We start from the raw sequence: 19,857 nt of genomic DNA on the forward strand, positions 1-19,857 counted from the left end.
AATTAACTCAATCTCTTTATATTTTATATATTTATTTTTAAAAAAATTATATTATATTCTGCCGTTTTCTTATTTGTAGTAGCATATGCCTTTCAAGCTTTCAAAAGAGATCCCATAACAAAGAGATATGACATCCATAAACTACTTTTTAAATATTCTATTTATGATTCATAATCATATGAAACTAAAAGACAATTAAAAAAATATTGTCAAGACATAATGGTTTAATTTTATGCATTAATCATTAAACTGTATTTATATTCAGGAGTACATTTCGCCAAGGTCTCGTTGTCGGAAGCAAACCTGTTATCCACCCATTATTAAGCTGGCTGCTGCAGAAAACCAGCGAGTTAAAGAAGAGGGCATATTTGTCCCGTTTTTTGGTTAAACTGGAAGTCCCTACAGACTTTCTTCAGGACGACATAGTATCTGAGACGAACAAACAGGTATATCTTCAGTTATAGTTATTATAACCGTTTATCCACTCTCTTGGCCTAATGCCTATTGCTGTATTTGACTGTGCCATGGGAAATGTTTAATAGGTGAGAGTGCTACATGTGTTAGTCAGTAAGGAGGGCAAAGAATAAATGATTTAGTGTATAAACAACAAATGTTGTATTTATTGAAAGACAAAAAAACAAGTTGCTAAGAGAGATGATGAGCATAAGCACTTTCTGCCAAGAATATGAGGGCCACAGACACTGCCGACAAACATTATGTAGGTAGGGTTGCTAGATGAGAGCAGCCAGGGGAGGTAGGCCTTAAGTCTGGCAGCCATCACAGTTATCGGAACCTGTTAGTTTATGACATTTGTTTGCTTTTTAAAGTAAGCCGCTTTTAAACTTGTTTCCTCTAATTAGAACAATCACGTGTAGAAGATAAGGCATCTCTGTAGCACTTACTCATAAATTCAAATAGTTAACAATATATTTCCTTGTAAAAGTCCTTCAGTCTTTAGCTTTCAACACCAAGTTTATAATGTTTTGCATCAAGTAGATTGTGATCCACCTGCCCTTCCTTTCACATACCAGATCTCCACGGAAAAAAGGCACAGATCTAGAAATTCAAATAGACGTGGGCGCTTCCGTGGTGCAGTAGCATTAAAAACAATATTAAAAGTTTTAACATTTCACACGTATCAGATATTGATGTACATAGACTTATAACAATGGAGCACTGATTCTCCTCCAAGTGTCTCCGTTTAGTATCCGGCACAACAACAGATTTTCATACAATGACCACTTCCCTCTACGCGTTTCATCAGTGTGATCCATAATGGAGCAAACACATTTTTATAGGGCAGTTTGATATTTCTCACATGTGTAAAAACGATCTAATTAATAAGCTCCTCAGTGCTTAATCTACTATTCTGTCAAGTATATTTCATTAAACTTCACTTTACTTATATCTTTACTAGTGACATAAATCATTTCAAGGCAGCTTCTCAACCAATTATTTAATAGAAGATATGTTTACATTCAGTGCTTAGCTATTGTCCTGTGTAAACATCTGAAAGGAGAACTGATATTAGGACATAACAATTCCTAGGAATCTGGGCAGGGTGAACATTTCATTTAACAAGGGAGTATATAGAAGGCAGAGCTCTGGAAGGAAATAAAAGCCTCCAATAGATCAAATATATCAAATAATAAAAAATAAGATGTTTGTACTATTGCATGGCTCTGTAAGTACAAATATGTTGGGTTAACCCTTTCCATGTCCTCCTGCTGCAGGTTTTGAATAGGTGATCCTTCAGCAGGCAGTATGAGGGCACTTCACAACGGTCCAGTACATTAACCCTGTCTATAGAATATAGACAGGTGTCTTACATAGCTAGGTGATGTCAAACCTGTCTGGTCTGGCTGACACTAAGCATGTATTTTCACATAGATGAAGGATAGATTAAATGGATAGGTACATGAGTAACAAAATGTGTTAATTGTAATCAAAATCTTGTCTCGGAGGGACTTGCGTTTCAGAGGGATCCGGAGCCCAGTAGACAATCCCCTATGATGATGATTGTGGCAGAGCTCTGAAAATTCATCTACAAACAAAGTGTATTACAAGTAATTATTGGGAACAAGGAGGAGTTTATATGTGTTGAAGCATTTCTGCTATAGTCTATGCAGGGATATTTTGGTGGATGTTATATGAAAACTATTGCAAAGGTAAAATGGTGGTGTTACCTATATCATCCAGTTGGCTTCCATCATTTTTTTTAGTGCAGGTTAGAAAATAAAACCAAACATCTGATGCTGTTACCATTGTATGATGTCATGTGCTTTTTTCCAACAAATAACCTAGACTTGGGACTCTGTCTTTCTCTGGCATCTTGATGCACAGGTAGATACGTGAGTGTGTGAGTGTGTTAGTTAGGGAATTTAGACTGTAAGCTCCAATGGGGCAGGGACTGATGTGAGTGAGTTCTCTGTACAGCGATGCAGAATTAGTGGCACTTTATAAATAGCTGATGATGTTGATTTCACTATTTGAAAAATGAGGACATCCAAACTACAAAGTACTCTACCTAGGGCAAGCCTGCCCAACCTGTGGATTTCCTGGTTTGGTGAAACTACAAGCCCCCTATGTTTTGCCAGTAGATAGCCAGCCAATAGCTGGCAAGCGATGCTGGGACTTGTAGTTTCACAAAACCGATAGAGCCACAGGTTGGCCAGACCTGAGCTAGGGCAACGAACATTTTGAAAAGAAAAGTACATTATCAAAGGGTTTGGAAGACCGATATTACAAGATGCCTCTTTATATTGAACCAACTTGTATTTTACATTTCATATACTTTGAAATGTTGACTATCTTCTTGCTATATTAGCTCCTGCTGAGACGCTGTTTTTTGTTTGTGAAATATAATTTCCTCTGTGCATTCTAGTATGCATCACAATCTCTAAAATCATTAACTTCTGTCCGAAAATTTGATTTTGAAATCTCCTCACATCTCAGGTTAATTTCAGGTCTATTTAGAAAACATTAGTTATGGCTTATTTTTGTTTAACCTTTCGGTACACTCTTCTTTTGTGTTGAAAAATGTAGTGCAGGGCTTGACAAATCCCATGAGCCCAGCTACTTAAAAAATAATTGCTAACATCTAAATATTGAGAGTTGTCTCTATTGACATCAGTGGAAGCATCATTGTCCTGGCCCCTTAAATGTTCCTGAGGGCTCATAGATTTGACTGACTTGCTTCAGAATTACATTATTTTGTCCACCTTTGATGTAAAGAGTTAAACACTATGGGAAAAATGTTGCTAAAAAGGTTATAAAATCATTGAAAACACAGTTGGAGAACATCAGAGTAAGAATTCGGTTTACATGATCTTTAAAAACAACAGGAGCATGTTCTACAGTGGTCAAAGTACAGGCTGCAACTGGTAAGAATTGTATTACTCGCCAGCCTCCCTACGCCTACTCTCCACCACAAGGGTTCTGTTTCTGTTAATACCAAATCAGGCGTGCACTTTCCAATCGCAGGCTGTGCAGAACAGAATGTTTTCCTGCTCACTTTAAGGTTACAGGGCAGATTTTAGGTATTCGGTTTACTATAATTAGCATTATGGAGTCAATTAATCGTGGGCTTCCAAAAATAAAAATAAGGACCATAAATACCGAAAGATTATTTCAGTGTAATAAGGTATCATTTTCAACATTTATTATAGATAATAATAATTGCTATATAATTATTATTCTTAAATAACCAATTATCGCAGCTCATTTAGACCTGATCGTGCACATAACCATGCTTAATATGTACTTATCTGTACTGTACTTCAGTGATTATAGCTCAGCACCCATCTCTTCTGATAACTTACATTTCCCAGGAAATTACTTTTGGAGTGTCCTGATTTTTATTATTTGCAGAATATTATCAAGATCCCTGGAAGGCTGCCCAGCATGCTGTTCACATGGCAATCTGATGCAGCACAAGATCTATTTGAATGCCAAATACCTCCTCAAAAATGACATTTAAACAAAGCAATGTTACTCTCCTAGCGCTGTAGGAATAGACTGGGAGCTCGAACAGTAAAGATTTCATTATGTTTTATGTGCAAACTGTACATTCTCGTGTTTATTTTGGAAGCCATCTTGTGGTGCATGTGATCCCATATTTGCATTTTATGTTGGAACATCCCATGTCAGTCCATTAAGGTAACATACCTAGCTTTTAAAAATGTGATAAAAATATGTATTTTTGCTCCATATTTCATGTTAAACAGTTAAATATATAACTACTTTTCTCAGAGGAGTTTGTTTTACATACATTGGCCACTAAAGAAATTTAATTTTAAAGTATGCACCATAAAAGTAAAATACTTGCTGAATTTTAAACTGGTATTGCCCAATTGCTCTGTTACATTTTTATCTTCACACTCTATTACAGATGGTTAAATTTGCTCCCACATTCTTAGAAACTAACAAGATCTGATATAGGTCAAACAACTGAGACTATGGGGTAAATTTACTGAACAGCATGTTGAAAAATTGGAGATGTTGCCTATAGCAACCGATCAGATTCTAGCTGTCATTTTGTAGAACTTACTAAATAAATGATAACTAGAATCTGGTTGCTATAGGCAACATCTCAACTTTTTGAAACCCGCAGTTTAGTGAATATACCCCTTTGTCTTTTTAGTTTCTGTTACATCACTGGTTGTTTGATACTGTGTTTGAATCCACCAAACCACACTGCATTTGTGCAGTGAAAGTCTGCAGGGCTGCCATTCACTCTGTCTGCGTGGCAAGAGAAGCACCTCGTCACTATTATGGCAGCTGATGCAGAGGAGAGATATCACAGTTGGACATATTTCATTTAGTATATGCACTCCAATTATTTCATATATACTAATGAGTAATGCACAGCCTTTAACATATAAACGGGGGATTTACTTGCTCTGTAATATTATAAACGGCAATTTAATTTAATGCATATCATCATCATCATCTAGTGATAAGGCGCCACAAAACTCTACATACAAAATCCCCAAATGATACATAGAACCAGAACAAGGACATATGAGGTTGACTGAGTAGATGTAGACATGAGACGGAGAGTAGAGAGGGCTCTGCTTGTGAGAACTTACAGTCTAGAGGAAGACTGTAATGCTGAGACAAAAAGAGAGCTAGAGCGATGGGTTGGTAGCTGGTAGTATCCAGAGGAAGTAATGTCACTATAGCGAAGAGATAGATTTTAAGAGCACGCTTGAAAGATCGAACATCGGTCTGGTCAGATGAGATAAGGCGTGTCGTAAGTGGGGAGCAGCACAGATGAAGTCCTAGAATCAGAAGTGCAAGGTGGTAAGGCATAGGTCAGATGTAGGTCTATGATGGTGAGAGGGAGAGTATCTTCTGATGTATGTCAGATCACATATTCTGATGGGTCAGATGTATTCGGGAAGGTGTTCGTGAGGGAGAGTAGCTTGAATTAGATTCTGAAAGTTATGGAGGACCAGTATAGTGATTTGCAAAGTAGTGCAGCAGATGTGGAATGGAAAGGAAGAAAGATGAGTCTTCATAGGGCATTTAGGAAGGGATTGGCACAGTGATAGACTGGAGAGAGGAAGACCAGATAGGAGGCGGTTGCAGCAGTCAAGGCGGGAGATAATGAGAGAGTGGTCATTTCCTGAGAAAGAGGTGTATTCTGATTATGAAGGTAACACGATAGTGTGAAGTGAAGCTGAGGGCAGAGTCAAGAATGACCCCAGCAAGCATGGGGTCTGGGGAGCGTGTGATGTCAGTGATGAGGGAAACTAGAGTAGCAAAACTGGGAGGATGGCAGATGATTGTAGAGGATCAAGGAGAGTATGAGACTAAAGTAAGTGGGTTACATGGTTGTACACACGCCTCTCTAGTAGTTTGGGAGCAAAGAGAAGGAGAGAAATAGAGTTAAGGTCAAAAGATGGCTTCTTGAGCATAGGAGAGGTTAGCACATGTCTGAAAATGGAAGAGAAAGTGCCAGTAGAAATGAAGAGGTGAGGTAGATATCGGCGAATTGTTGGGGGGGGGGGGGGGGGGGACACGGGTCAAGGACAAGTTGAGGGGGGATGGGTAAAAAGCTGTGTAAGAACATGAACTTCGGCAAGGAAGTAAGTAACTAGAATGAGAAGTGGGTAGGGCAGTGGTTAGGGATTGAGAGAGCCAGACTGCAAAGTTGTCAGGCAGTTGGGTGGCTGAGACTTGGGGTCGATTTTATGAGTTAAACGCAAAATTGGGTTGGAGAGAAGAAGCTATGGAGAGGGAAGGTTCTGGTGGAATGACTTTGAATCTGCAGACAAAAGAGAGTAGGAAACCAACTCACCAGGTTGAGGAGTGTGAGTAACAAAGCTCAAATATGGAGACATCGCTGGGTTTCCTAGCGGAAAAGTGCCTTATCACGTCTGCATTTTGAACTTAGAGAGCCAGACCTTCCTATGGATGGTCCTCCATAGGAGGAAACTGAAAGGGATCTGGTGTTGCTTATAATTTTCCTTTAAAGTTAATATGGAAAAGTAAGCAATTTAAAGGAGAGTTTCATTTTAACAAACCCTTGTTCTAAATCCCTTCCCAATAAATAATACTTTAGTTGGAGTACCATGTAGCAGGGTCCTGACTCTCAAACCTTTGGTGCTGCTCGGGTCTCTCCACAGCAGGAGAGATCTGACACTGGAGCTGTAAAAGTACTTTTATTGATACAGGATGGCATTTAGAGCCAGGGTTATTTAACGTCAATAACTGTTTTTAAATAAAGTACCAAGTCATTTATTTGTGTAGCTCAAACTGTGTAAATCTAAAAACTGCAACTGTGCATTAAGGCATATAATCCAATTTAATGAAACATATGTTTCATTATCAATTTTCACAGCATTTTACATAGAAAATAGGCATGCCAAAGGAGGAGAACATTGCTAAGAGTAAATGTAAGTGCTTTACAAACGGAGTTAGAGAAGGACAGTTAAAGCCAGTACATACTAATATCAGGCAGGGCATTAAGAGAATCTGATTGGAGAATCTTCTGTTGACAAACTGCTTTCAGATCTGCTTGTTTTCATTAGCCATAGCCTGTGGTTTTACTAGTTTTGCTGATTTTCCAGTTTAATGTCACCACAGACTCTGAAGCCTGTCTACTGGTGCTCCAGAGCACCAGTGTTGATAGACCAGGCTAAAGCGGACCTGTGTTGCCGCTCAAATGAGGGTGTGGTTGACAGAAGTAAAAAAAAAAATCCCTGTTTTTAGGAGTTTTTATTTATTTATGGACTTTGTTCTAATGCATGCTGCAGGCCTACAGTTTATATTATACAGAAAGCCTCCAAACTCATTTCAATACAGTCGTGCAGCATGTGGTTTTCTTATGTGCATGGTTATAAATAAACTACTACTACTACTACTACTACAGCGACACTTAAACTCATGCTTGTATAAGGTCTAAAAAGTGTTTATTTAGTTAACCTGATGTTAAACAATAATTGTATATGCAGTTCTAAAAATTTTAAAAATGATCTACCTTTGGATGTGCTTGTAGTTGTGGGGGTAGGTGCTAGTAATGTTTATTGTAACTAGACCTGAAAGAATATTTGCTGTAGAGGAGACTGTATTTCACTATGTTATCTGCAATTTCGGAACGGCTTGTTTCACTAGGACATGCATTCAGAAGTTGCAAATGGGAAGAGATGAGAGACCTCCACCTCCACTTTAATCAAATAAATTTCCTATAAAATCTATTATAGGGGATATTATACCCAGAGATACTAAACAAGATGTTCCCCACTTCTGACCCTAAATACAGGAAGAACTGCATTCATAGGGGTACTTTTCTCTACATATGGTTGACGTGTCCTTCATTGTCCCATTTTTGGGATAAAATTAAATCCCTGGACTTTTCTCATGTGCAACCTTCCCCCAGAGTGAAATGAACACTTTAAGAAATTAATGTATCATATTCTAGCAGCTGCCAATAGTCTTACAGCTAAACACTGGAAAACCTTTCAGCACCCCACAATGTCAGTTCTGAAAAACCTTGTCTGGCACTTAGCTTCTATAGTAAAATTACATACTGAAGTGTATATGGACAAGTGTTTGGATCTCTGATTCAAGGACGTTCCTCTACTGATTAATATGCCTTGATTTCTTATCTCTGCTGTGGCATTCCTTGGTGATATCTTATTTTCCCTTAGTCCTAATTTCCTGGTGCCAGAAACCCTCTGAGCTCTTAAAACCCCTCAGATCCAGGCATGAAAATGGAGCTTCATTACATAACCTTGCTAGTTGTCCCTGTAGTAAAAAAAAATGGGGAAGTGGGGTCAAGGAGTGTGTGTGGGGGATATCCCACACACACTCCTTGACCCTACTTCCCCATTTTTTTGTATTCTAGGTACCCAATTTTACTATCATATTTTTATCTGTTTAAGACATTCTGGGTCTTATATTGCTTAACAATTTACAGTAAATGGAAATGCTTGGTTGTAGAATAGTTACTTATTATGTACCTTGATTTGTACAATTGCCTGTATTTGTTGACTGTTGAAATGAAGAATTAAAAAAAAAAAAAAAGGAAAACAATTGAGCAAAAAATTCTATTACTTGTTCATCGTGACAACTAAAACCGAGGCTATCAGTTTTGAACTGATTGTTTTTCCTTTGCACTTTTTTTTTGTTATTATGCTGTAGTCCATGGTAAATAAAAAACCCCCCACATATTTTCCTTTGTAGTATGAAGACCTGATGGAGAACTTCAAAAGCCTTCATAAAGAGTGTGAGCAACTAAAATCATCTGGCTTTTCTACTGCAGAGATTAGACGGGTAATGACAGCAACTTATATTTATATTTATATTCATTTTTTTTTTTTTTTTTAAATCTCTTTATTTTCACACTTTGTTCAACAGACTACATTGTAGAACAAGTACAATTAGAGAAAACAGTATGACATAAATATTGGTTCCACGTTATATCTTATCAAAGGGGTTTAAATATAACAAATAGGTTTTCCGATAATATTGTAAAGGAGACTAGAATGAGAGCCTAGAAGTGAGGGAAAGGAAGAGGTACAATGGGGGGGATATAGAGATGGGGAGGGCTTAAAGTTCTCATTTACATGCTACCCAGAACGGGGCAACCCTGTAATCTGTACCATAGGTTCCATCTCTCGTGAAATTTGGGAATAGTGTTGTTAAGGAGGGCTGTGATATATTCCATGGACGAGATGTACCATAATTCATTTATCAGTTCTAGTTTGGTAGGGGAAAGTGTCTTTTTTTCCAAGCTCAGGCTATCAGTAGTTTACAAGCTTGACTAACCTGGAGTGACAGACGGTCCGTTGGTTTGCTTATAGATGGGGCAGCTTTGTTCAGCAAAAAAATTGCGGAGTCTCTGGGGAGATGAACAGCTCTGCGTTGGTGGAGAAGGGTCAGTGTAGTACGCCACAATGATTGGATAATGGGACAGTCCCACCAGATGTGTAAGTGAGTACCCTGTCCGCCACACCCATGCCAGTTGATGTTTGTTTTAACCGAAGTGCAAATAATAATGGTCTATAAAAATATTCATATTAAAAAGCAGTAGCCCAAAGTATCTACAGTGATAAACCACATATAACTATGTCATTGATTTTAAAGCCAGTCTTGTTCTTAATTGTGATATAAACGAACATATATTTGGTAGAAATGTCACTGGCTGCATAATTGAGAATAGAGTGTCATCCACAAATTAGACCATTGTAATCTCATCAGATCCACAATTATCATTATTAATGGCTGAAGACGCAGAGATAGGAGAGGAGACAGGAGACAGCATAAGGCAGTCAAACAGTGTATTGCCAAAAGAAAAAGGGTGGGGGGTGTACAAATTAAAATAAAGGATAGTTACATACAACTACAGGTACGTCAAAAGCCATGAGTTATACCAGTTGATGACAAATGTGCAATAAAAAGTGCGTACAGATAATTACATTTATGACAAACACTAAGTGTATTTGTCTAAAGAAAAGAAGAGAGAACTTAAAAAGCCTCAAATATATTCCCAGCAATGAACAAAGTTTTATATTTATAATATGTATTGAAACCAAGCCAGGAGAGATGCCACTTGTAACAAATGGGCACACAGTGTGGCACAATTTGACCCAGAACCAAATAATAAATAGACATGATTGAAACACTGGTATGCTAGACCTGAATATGATTTCAAGTTTAGATCTGTGATAAATGCATGGGTTTATAAATGACAGTTCTTGGATTTCTCACCCATTGAGCCCATATTTTATCAAATTTACTAGGACAGCCTTTGTGCCTATCATGTCGCACCATGTGGCACTAGTAGGTACTGTTGCCTCTTTTCATGCTACAGCTTTCCTGGTGTAAAAGAGGGTCTCTGATATTAGATCCCAATATGATTTTGAGAGCTGTACTTCACCCAGAGTACCCATTAACGACCTATAAGGCACATTAAACTCAGGTGATTATGACATTTTGTAAACACTTCTCCATACATTTTGAACATCCTTGTCTTGCCACAGTTTGTGAAACCTTCTTCTATTCCACGTTTCTTTTGCATGCAGAATATTTACTAACATCCATTTTAAACAACTTGAGGCATGTAGGATTTTCTGCATGGATAGCAAGTTAAGATAGTAAGACAGTCATGTATGTCTTTTTCTATCAGTAACTGGAGCTATTTTAGGGATCAACAAGGCTTGTTCCCAGACCTCATCATCCAAAGCACCCGTCTATAGGGACCATTTTTCCCTTATGTCCAACTTAATTTAGTTTCTGCTGCCTTGTGCAAACAAAGAGACATTCTATAGAAGTTTGCTTTGTTTTACATACCATGGCCCCTCACCTGTACAATGAATGTGTCTTAGTTGTAGGTATTGAGATAGAGATATATATATATATATATATATATATATATATATATATATATATATATATATAATCTATCCCTCAATGTCGCAATATTTCTAAGGCTGGGTATACGCTATAAAAATTTTCAACCAATTTGTTATCACTAACGATTTTGCAAATAACTGAAGTTCCAATCAGTCTGCCAATTTCATATGTACACACTATACACGATTTACCTTCAGATCTGAGCTCTTCATCTGGTCCAAGAGCAGTGTAGTCATCTGAATAAATATTGTGCTGTCATTTATTCCTGTCACAAAAATAAACTTTGATTTTCCACAATGTTATTCTAAATTTCGTTAGCTTCTGTGAGTGAAACAAAATATTCAGTCTAAGAACAAATGGACAAATTATTCCACCTCCAGCACTCTCTACATTTAACACAGACACAGTGAAAGGTTGCTAAGTTTCTAAATGCATACACAATACATGAGTGGAAGGAGGTTGGAATGAGATTTATATATCTGCTGAACAATCAAATGAAACGATGATCGGTACTTTGGAATGACTGTCGTTCATCGTTCATCTTACACACTAATGTGATATTGACCTGAACGATCGTTTATCGCTCGCTTGACCCAATAGTCGGCTGAAAAGCCTGTAGTGTTTACCCAGCCTAAGAATCCAAAAATTGCTGTTACACCAAAGCAGCATTAGACCATGAATACACCACTACAGATGCTGTTAATCTCATCAATGGGTGATGCTGATAATCTCATTGAAGGTAAGAGCCTTTGAGCATGCAATATGTGAAACCGCTTTTTCTAGGAACCAGAAACGGCTAACCACAAAATTACCAAGGAGGGCAGTGAGGGGAACTGAAACCACTAATGCGTATGTTGAGCATGGACAGCTAAAAATAAAAGTAATAGAGAGAGCTAAGCAACCCACCCAACTGAATTCATAAGTATATTTTATCTAATACAAGCTCTCTCATCATATGAGAGATGGTTTGAAGAAACCAATCGAGGAGGTCCCAAATAGAGATTTAATGGGAAATACCATCACTAATGAATCTGTTTGCTCCTGAGAACATCAGTAACTGAGTGGAGTCCGTCTTATAGCAGGGTAGGTGGGTAGGTCCACCCCTGTGACATGTATTCCTCATCAGGGCAAAGTTTAGTCAAGATTTAGATTTATAAATGTGGTCACACTCCAATTGTGCCAGGATGTTTCAGGTAACATCATGAAATAAATGTCCATGGTACTACTCAATGTTGGTGATAAATTCTGAGATGTCCTTTGGCCAAAAAGTTTTCGTCAAGCCTTATTTTCTGTAACCTATTGCCCATCAGAGCGGTAATGTAGATCTCCCCACAGGCCTTTACTAAGCCGCCCTAATGTTCCTGGGTATGATTCAGGCAGACTCCCAGGACTGTATACATTCCAGACAATTTGAAGAAGATCCAAGTGTGCCCCAGTCAAAGCGGATATAGCTTGGTAGAGACTGAAGCAAAAATACTGGCATGTTCTGTGGCTGCCAAGCCACGCTCAGCAGCTTCTTGGAATTATTATATTTGTATGTGTATCGTGCATTATTTTAATTTATGCACATGTAAGTTTGCTAAAAACTCTATTATGTTTTTCATCAATAAGGAAAGGAGAAACTGGGAATTTGATATTTGTCTTAGCTAACTAAACATATTGATGATTTGTACTCGCTTATGGTTGTAAGTTACTTTGCCCTCCACTGCGTTCACTGGAAGGTAAATCTTGTTCAACGGACCTAAAAAAAAACACCAAATGGTGATCAATTTGAGGAGTGAATTGTCTGTACAAACTATGCTTTTTTAAACATCTAACAGATCAAAAATAATGGCAGATACACTAATGTGCTTCGCTGTGTTAAGATGTTGTATGTGCTGTAAACACATGTCCTCCACCTAGTAAGTCTAGTCTAGTAATATTTATCTTTTAGTCACTGGGGAGCGCTGTGTGAGTCAAAGAAGAGGGTGGGGTTCTGGAGGTGGGTGGTCCCGGTTGCTAGGTGGCACAAGAAAAATGGTTATAGATGTACTGTTTCACTTTAGCTATGTGGGAGATGTGGGCATGAAAAGGGCAAGTAAAGACATTGAGATAAATACATTTTAAAGACTAAAAAGAATAGAGAAAATAGGAGTCCAATAGATAGGAGCCCTATAGATTTTATGTATGGAGTAGTCTAGAAAGTTTGCAAGACTTTATTGTGACACAAGGAATAGCCTTAGACTTACAACAATGCACATTCATAACAGTTTAACCTCTTGTAATGTAACAAGATATGTTTTCACGTATAATTAATACTTTCCTGTCTCCAGGACATCAGCGCAATGGAAGAGGAAAAGGATCAGCTAATGAAGAGAGTAGAGCGTCTTAAAAAAAGGGTAAGGCTAAATCTGATACTGTAACATTTCAATGTCAAGACTTTTGGCTGGGGGAATGCAAACACAGATTAGGACCAGCGTGTTGCTGTTTCAACAAATGAGGTGAAAATGTAACTGACGGAAAGGGAATCTCCTTAGGCCGAAGGCCAAAGCTTTTAAAGATCTTGGAACCAATACCTAGATGTCAGCTGCTGGGAGTAATTGACATGAAAAGGAAATGCTTACAGGGACCTGTGTTACACATGATACTGCCTACTTATTTTCTTAAGGATTTGACAGTAACTTGCACCACTTGATTGTTTGCTGTAGGTGGAGACAGTTCAGAATCATCAACGGATGCTTGAAATAGCAAGTCAACTGCGAGTTGAGAAAGAAAGAGAAGAATCTATGGCTCAACAGAAACAGGAACAAAGGAATCAGGTAGCCTACCACCATGCTGTTTATAGCACTGGTAAAGGTGCCAGAGTCAAAAAACACAAAACAAAACCAAACCTACAACTCGAGTAGAAACATAATTCTATCCAAAGCTGTTTTCTATACCAGTCCACCTTAGTAATTAGCAGGGCTATATTAAATTGCGTTACAATTGCAGTAAAATGTATCCTCTCATCCTAAATATTACTACATTTCTATTCTGTTGCAGAAGATTTGGCTGACAGAATCACTAAATGTATCAATTCAAAAGCAATGATATATTTCGTAATAACTGCAGTGCATAAGAGTAACCTGTTACAGAAATGTAGACAAAAGCCAGCTAATATTGTATTGAAAATAAATTATAGTAGAATCAAATTATTATTCAAGCGAGCAATTACACTGTATTTCATATATAATTTTATACTTACTGGAGCTTATTTAATAATAGAAGTACTGTACAAATATCTTCATTTTATTTTAAAGCTATTTAGTGCAGAACAGAAATTGCAAAGAGCGCAACATCAGTTGAAAAACATGCGACATGCTGCGGCAGATGCAAAGCCAGAAGGTAAATCAAGCTAGTGAAGATATTCATAAGTGTTGTGATTGTGTTATTGTATGTGACATGTTAAGGTATGAAACTTTAACACACAAGGTTACATTTATAAAGACAATAGGGATTCTGTCATACACATAAATCAACTCGATAATTTTTAAATTAAATACGGGCAAAACAGTTGTGTAATAGATGTAAAAGTTATTCTAGGTTACTGAGGGCTCTGAAAAGTGACCCTGTCATTGGCCAGTGTACAACTAAAATGTAGAGTTTAAGTAACATAAACAAGAGTGTTTCTCTTTGGGGGACGTCTAGTAAAGGGCACTTTGCAGAAATTATTTAATTTTAGTGATTTACAAGGAATTTGTAATTCACAAAATCTAGTGCAGGCAAATCACCATTTAAGTCACTACTTTTTAAAACCTCCAAAAGCGCAGACATCACAAGAGCAAACAAAAAAATAAATTTCTGCTTTGTAAAGTATACAAAAGGGGGAACCTAGTAATGGGTGATTTAGTAAATTTGTCTTTGAAAACAGCAAGATTATTTATTTTTTTTGCAAATTTCAAACTCTCAATATTGCCTGAAAAGTAAGGAGTGAGATGAAATGTCACTAAAGCAGGGGACAAGGGCTGTTGGGTGACCTGCTTAAGTTTTGAACTTGGATCTGGTTGGCTCGAAGGGTGAGAGGGAGGTACTCGTTGTTTTTGTTCGCTCTATACCCTATAGGCTCAGATGACATATTGCAGGTTTCCTTGTCTTGGGTACACTAGAAAATAAATGCAGATGCACTTTCTGTAATGAATTTACTAATGACTGAGCATGCAGATTTTTGTATACACAGCTATACCATTTTACCTTAAGACCTGCGCTCTTCATCTCTCATAACAATCTACTGAAAAGATTGTGACTCTGTACACTCTATGGAAAGCTGTCTTCACTGATGGTCGTGAGTGTGTACATACTTCCACGACATTGTGTCATCATGGATTGTGATTTTTAGGAAGTTTATAAAACCAATTCAAACAATACAATGTGCTTTGGTACGATAAAACATGATTGTGGGAGAGTAATGCAATATCTGACCAAACCGTCGTTTATCCTGTGATCGGCACAATAATTGGATGAAAAACCTATAGCATGTACCCAGCTCTAGCCTGTTGCTAGTTACCACTTTAGCAGAGGGTCCCCATGCTGGTTGTTGGGTCAAAAAAGCTGATTCTGCAGCATTTCAGTTGCTGTGACATCACTTGCTCTTCCCTTGTGTATGAATCAGCTAATACAAACAATGCAGCTCAGTAATTCAAGTAACCAGTTTGTTACTCAGTGTCTGCCTGTTTGGAGAAGCACCTCCCGAACATGGCAGCCTACTACAGAGGAATGATAGAGAGCATGGTAGACATATTTAGTTAGTTCAGCTCAGTAATACACAACCTTTGATATAGTGGTCCAAGTGAGCTGATATAGGATGGTATGCCATACCGCCACTTCTCCTCCTTCATTGTAAAACTATTACATTCCATTCACTTACATTCTCCATACCACCACTTATGAATTTCCACTTGGACCGCTGCTCTAATATATAATAATTTAAAATAGTGACTTTACATTTTTTTTTATTTTTTTTTTACAAGGCCAGTTTCATGGCTACATTTGTTGTACTGCTTGGTTAGTGGAGCGGCCAGGCCTCCCCATCCTCCACTCAAACCATCTACCACTTGTGATTACAGTTGTGTTATGGTTTGTGGGCAGGACAAGTGGTTTAGAACGTTTCTTATATTACTATTGATTAAAAAATTAATGTAGCTTGTAAATAAGTCTGGTATGAGTGTCACATTTAGTATTTTATTACAATGACCAGTCCTGTAGATTAAGAATAACTGACCATATATGTATATACACCTTTCCTACAGTTTATGCCAATTCAGGCATCTTTTCCCATTATATTTATACAACTTGTCTAGGAAAATTATCAGAATGTATTGTTATAACCCTACTTGCCAATAAACATTGGTGTAGTGTGTGTTTTTTTTCTACTGATGCCAGCTTGGATATAATGTTTTTGTAGTATTTTTGCCATCTGGTTCTCCACTTGGCGACACAACTTGCTTTATATTTCAATGTCTAAAATTGTATTCTGACTTACTTGGTGATGGTGATGGAAAAGACTAATTAGCTACTTAACAAGCATAATGCACAATTATTTAACATGAACAGGCAGAGGGGTTACTTTGTTCTTGAAATTATTTATTTATGTGTCTGTTAGTGATCCATTTACATAGTCTTCACTCACAATTACATTATACATAGTGTTTTGGAGGTTTTGTTTTTGTTTAAACAGCAAGTTTTGTAACATAAAGATGATTGGTTTTACATTTTTTTTCCATGATGTCCTCCTCTAACTCACTGGACGTATTTGCGTTTCAGCTAGAGATGAGCGGGCTCGGATATCTGAAATCCGAGCCCACCCGAACGTTGGCGATCCGAGCCGGATCCGAGACAGATCCGGGTATTCCCGCCAATTGCAAAACTGAAACCGAGGCTCTGAGTCATAATCCCGCTGTCGGATCTCGCGATACTCATATTCTATAAATTCCCCGCTAGCCGCCGCCATCTTCACTCGGGCATTGATCAGGGTAGAGGGAGGTTGTGTTAGGTGGTCCTCTGTCCTGCTATATCTCGTGCTGTGCTGTGCTTTATTTTTCAAAATAAATCCAAAACCTTAAATCCGAACCAAAACCTTTCGTCAGGTGTTTTGCGAAACAAATCCGAACCCAAAACCTCAAGCAAATCCGAATCCAAAACACGAGACACCAAAAGTGGCCGGTGCACATCCCTAGTTTCAGCTCTCGAGCCTCTTTATGAGGAGTGTAACCTGATCTCTTAGAGCCTGTCTGGAAGCTCCACAATGGTCATGTGATGGAAGTGGCAGAGGTAGCAGGGGAATGTGCTATGAATGAGCATGCTGAGAAGAGAGGTTCCAAATCATATGTCATGTGACTGTGCTTGCAATGGTAGTAGCATGCAATTTAGCAAACTAAATCATTTATAACAGATGTAAGGAAAAAAATAACTTGTTACAAGTAACTTGAGTGATTTATGTTAAAAGGGCACAGTTTTCTTTCATGGGATTGCAGCTTTAAGCGAAGATTAAATACTTTGATTTTTGGTTCTGTGAGTTTAGTAAGTTTAGTAAAAGTAGTTGTTTGTGTAGTCCTGTAGCTTTCATGAACTGGATTGGTTATTTGTTCTGTCGTGAGGTTTTCCCGCACTTGTCTCACATATATGGTCTTATTGATATCATATGCCACCTGACAAACTATTGTCCAGCTTGCTGCTCTTGCTTTATGTAAGTGTTAAAGAGAAAATAAACTTTCTGGTTATATGCCCAAATTAAATTGTTTGGCTTTGCTGGTAAAATGTATTATAGTGACTTTCATTTAACCTAACTTCTATGGTGGTGTGAAAGTGTGCTTGTCTCTGTCCCATAACGTCAGTCATATTCCTCTCTTATAATCCTCTCACAATGCGGGAGCTTAGGGAGTGTTCTGCATGGGAGAGGTGTGCCTGCATTTGATCATAGTATGATGCCATCGGGGGTTCGGCTGGGCAGTTAAGAGCTGAGAATGTCATCTGGTATATACATTCCCCTGTACTACTGTAGGAACAGTTAAACAACAATTTGTTTTTGGTTACAGTGCCATTAAACATGTTTCTGTTAGTCTAATCTTAGATTGCTGTATGGAACTAATACTTAAATATTAGCTGTGTAACTTCCTGTCATTCCCATGTTCTTTAGGATTGTGGTCTCTAAGCTGAGCTGCACTTTTCCCCCCATACCAGTCCAATCCGCTTTACACCCATGTACATGTAAGCACTCAAGTGGGAAGTTATTGCTTGCAAGGAAATCTTAAGGCATCTGGCCAAAATCATTACTGTGTGCTGTACGTCTGCACATTTTGTAAACCATGGTTATGTACAAATGGAAAACAAACTTGCTACATGTAATGGAAAGACTTCATTTCCCTACACAATCTATAAAAGGTCTGGGAATAATGAATACTCCACTTGGAAAACATTCTCTAAAAGTATTTAAGATTTTTAAGATTGTGTGACATAGCAGTGTAGTAAGCATGTTTCCCATTATGTGCTCTATATTTTACTTTTTATATTTCTGGAAATAGTGTTTGATTCATAACTACAAATATTCATCATAAAAGACTCATCTCTTTTAAGGTTTATCCATGACATTCTTGACATACTGCAACATGAAAACAAAAGGGAACACTATGGGTAGCGTACTGGATGCATATTGTGAGACAGTGTCCTGTTTCTAATCATTCTTTTTTTTTTTCACACCGCCTGTTTTTCCCACTTGCCACCCGCCTGTAGGTGGCCCAACTAATCCTTCAAAATACTTACATATAAAGTATACCTGTTGCCTACTCACTTTTTTGTGGGAATTGATAGGCTGGATCCTCATGAATATTGGTTCACAAAATGCGTGGAACACTGTAAAGCATCATATAATTGATGCACAAATTTACTAGGGTAACATTTTAAAATGCATGAGTTCTAAACTAGACTCCATAACACAATAGATAATATACTAGGGTTCTATATATAATAATACAACCTGTTTGGGTTGTCATTTTCCAACCACAGTAATAGGGATGCCGCAAGTAATCTTGACATTGGGTCCACATGCTAAGCTGGATCTCATCCAGTTTGGCCATTTATATGTTTGGCCAAATTAGACAGTGATGACGTCCCTGAGCAGAGTAAGATTTGAAAACTGTGGTTCAGCACCCTATTATCTTATTGATGATATCATGCCAAATTACTGTTTTTAGATGCTGCATTGGAGTAGTTTAAACTGTATAGAATATGGGTATAACATGGACAGCAGGGAGCTGGCATTAACAGTAAAAGGTATTATTATATAAACTATTCCATCGCTTTGTAACACCCTTCATAAATAATGACTTGTGTCTGTTCTATAATGCAAAACAGGGTTTGATTGCTTAAATGATTTTATATGCATGACAAGCTGTTAGTCTTAGCCACAACATATTTTGTAGTGCATAATAATTAATCTGTTATTGAATAGTTTGAAAGCACAAAACCTTGATATGTTTTGTATATGTATGTATTTGGTGTCCTCCCCAGGCCTAATGAAAAGACTGGAAGAGGAAATAAAATTTAATTCGTATATGGTTTCTGAAAAGCTTCCAAAAGAGCTTGAGAGCAAGAAGCAGACCCTGAGTTTCATGCAGAGAGTTGTCAATGAACAAGTAATTGAAGACTCTGATCTTACAGATCTTGAAACCAAGGTATTGAGAAACTGGATTTACATCTAATTGCTTTATTGTCCGTTACTGTCATTTTACACAGGGCTCTCCAAAGCATTCCAATGTTTCATATAGTGCAGTGTCACAAAAAATAGTCATTCAAGGAAATGCATTTCATTCTTATGTCTAAAAGGTTTGAATCAGTTTTCTTGCGTAATATAAACAGGGAATATTAGCCAAATGATTTCCAGTATTTTTGAAAGCATGCCACGTACACAAAATTCTAGGAAGCCGTTCAGCACATTTAAGGGGAATCAAGTGGCCAGCTCTATGCAATGATCATTTTCTTATT

At 37.7% G+C, this 19,857-nt stretch overlaps 1 protein-coding gene across 2 annotated transcripts in view; it reads left to right on the forward strand.

Annotated features, from left to right (window-relative positions):
- Positions 1-19,857, forward strand: part of IFT81 (intraflagellar transport 81) — an 89,608-nt gene that overhangs the window by 14,155 nt on the left and 55,596 nt on the right. For both annotated transcript variants that reach the window (XR_012677777.1, XM_075178331.1), the window contains exons 4-9: positions 266-446; positions 8,692-8,781; positions 13,176-13,241; positions 13,551-13,661; positions 14,142-14,226; positions 19,384-19,547. Coding sequence is in view for 1 of the 2 variants with exons in the window: in XM_075178331.1 (XP_075034432.1) it covers positions 266-446; positions 8,692-8,781; positions 13,176-13,241; positions 13,551-13,661; positions 14,142-14,226; positions 19,384-19,547 (697 nt within the window). In the remaining variant the exon portion in view is untranslated. The remainder of the gene's footprint in view (positions 1-265; positions 447-8,691; positions 8,782-13,175; positions 13,242-13,550; positions 13,662-14,141; positions 14,227-19,383; positions 19,548-19,857) is intronic.

This window comes from Mixophyes fleayi, chromosome 1, assembly GCF_038048845.1.
Source record: "Mixophyes fleayi isolate aMixFle1 chromosome 1, aMixFle1.hap1, whole genome shotgun sequence".
NCBI classification, from domain to species: Eukaryota; Metazoa; Chordata; class Amphibia; order Anura; family Limnodynastidae; genus Mixophyes; species Mixophyes fleayi.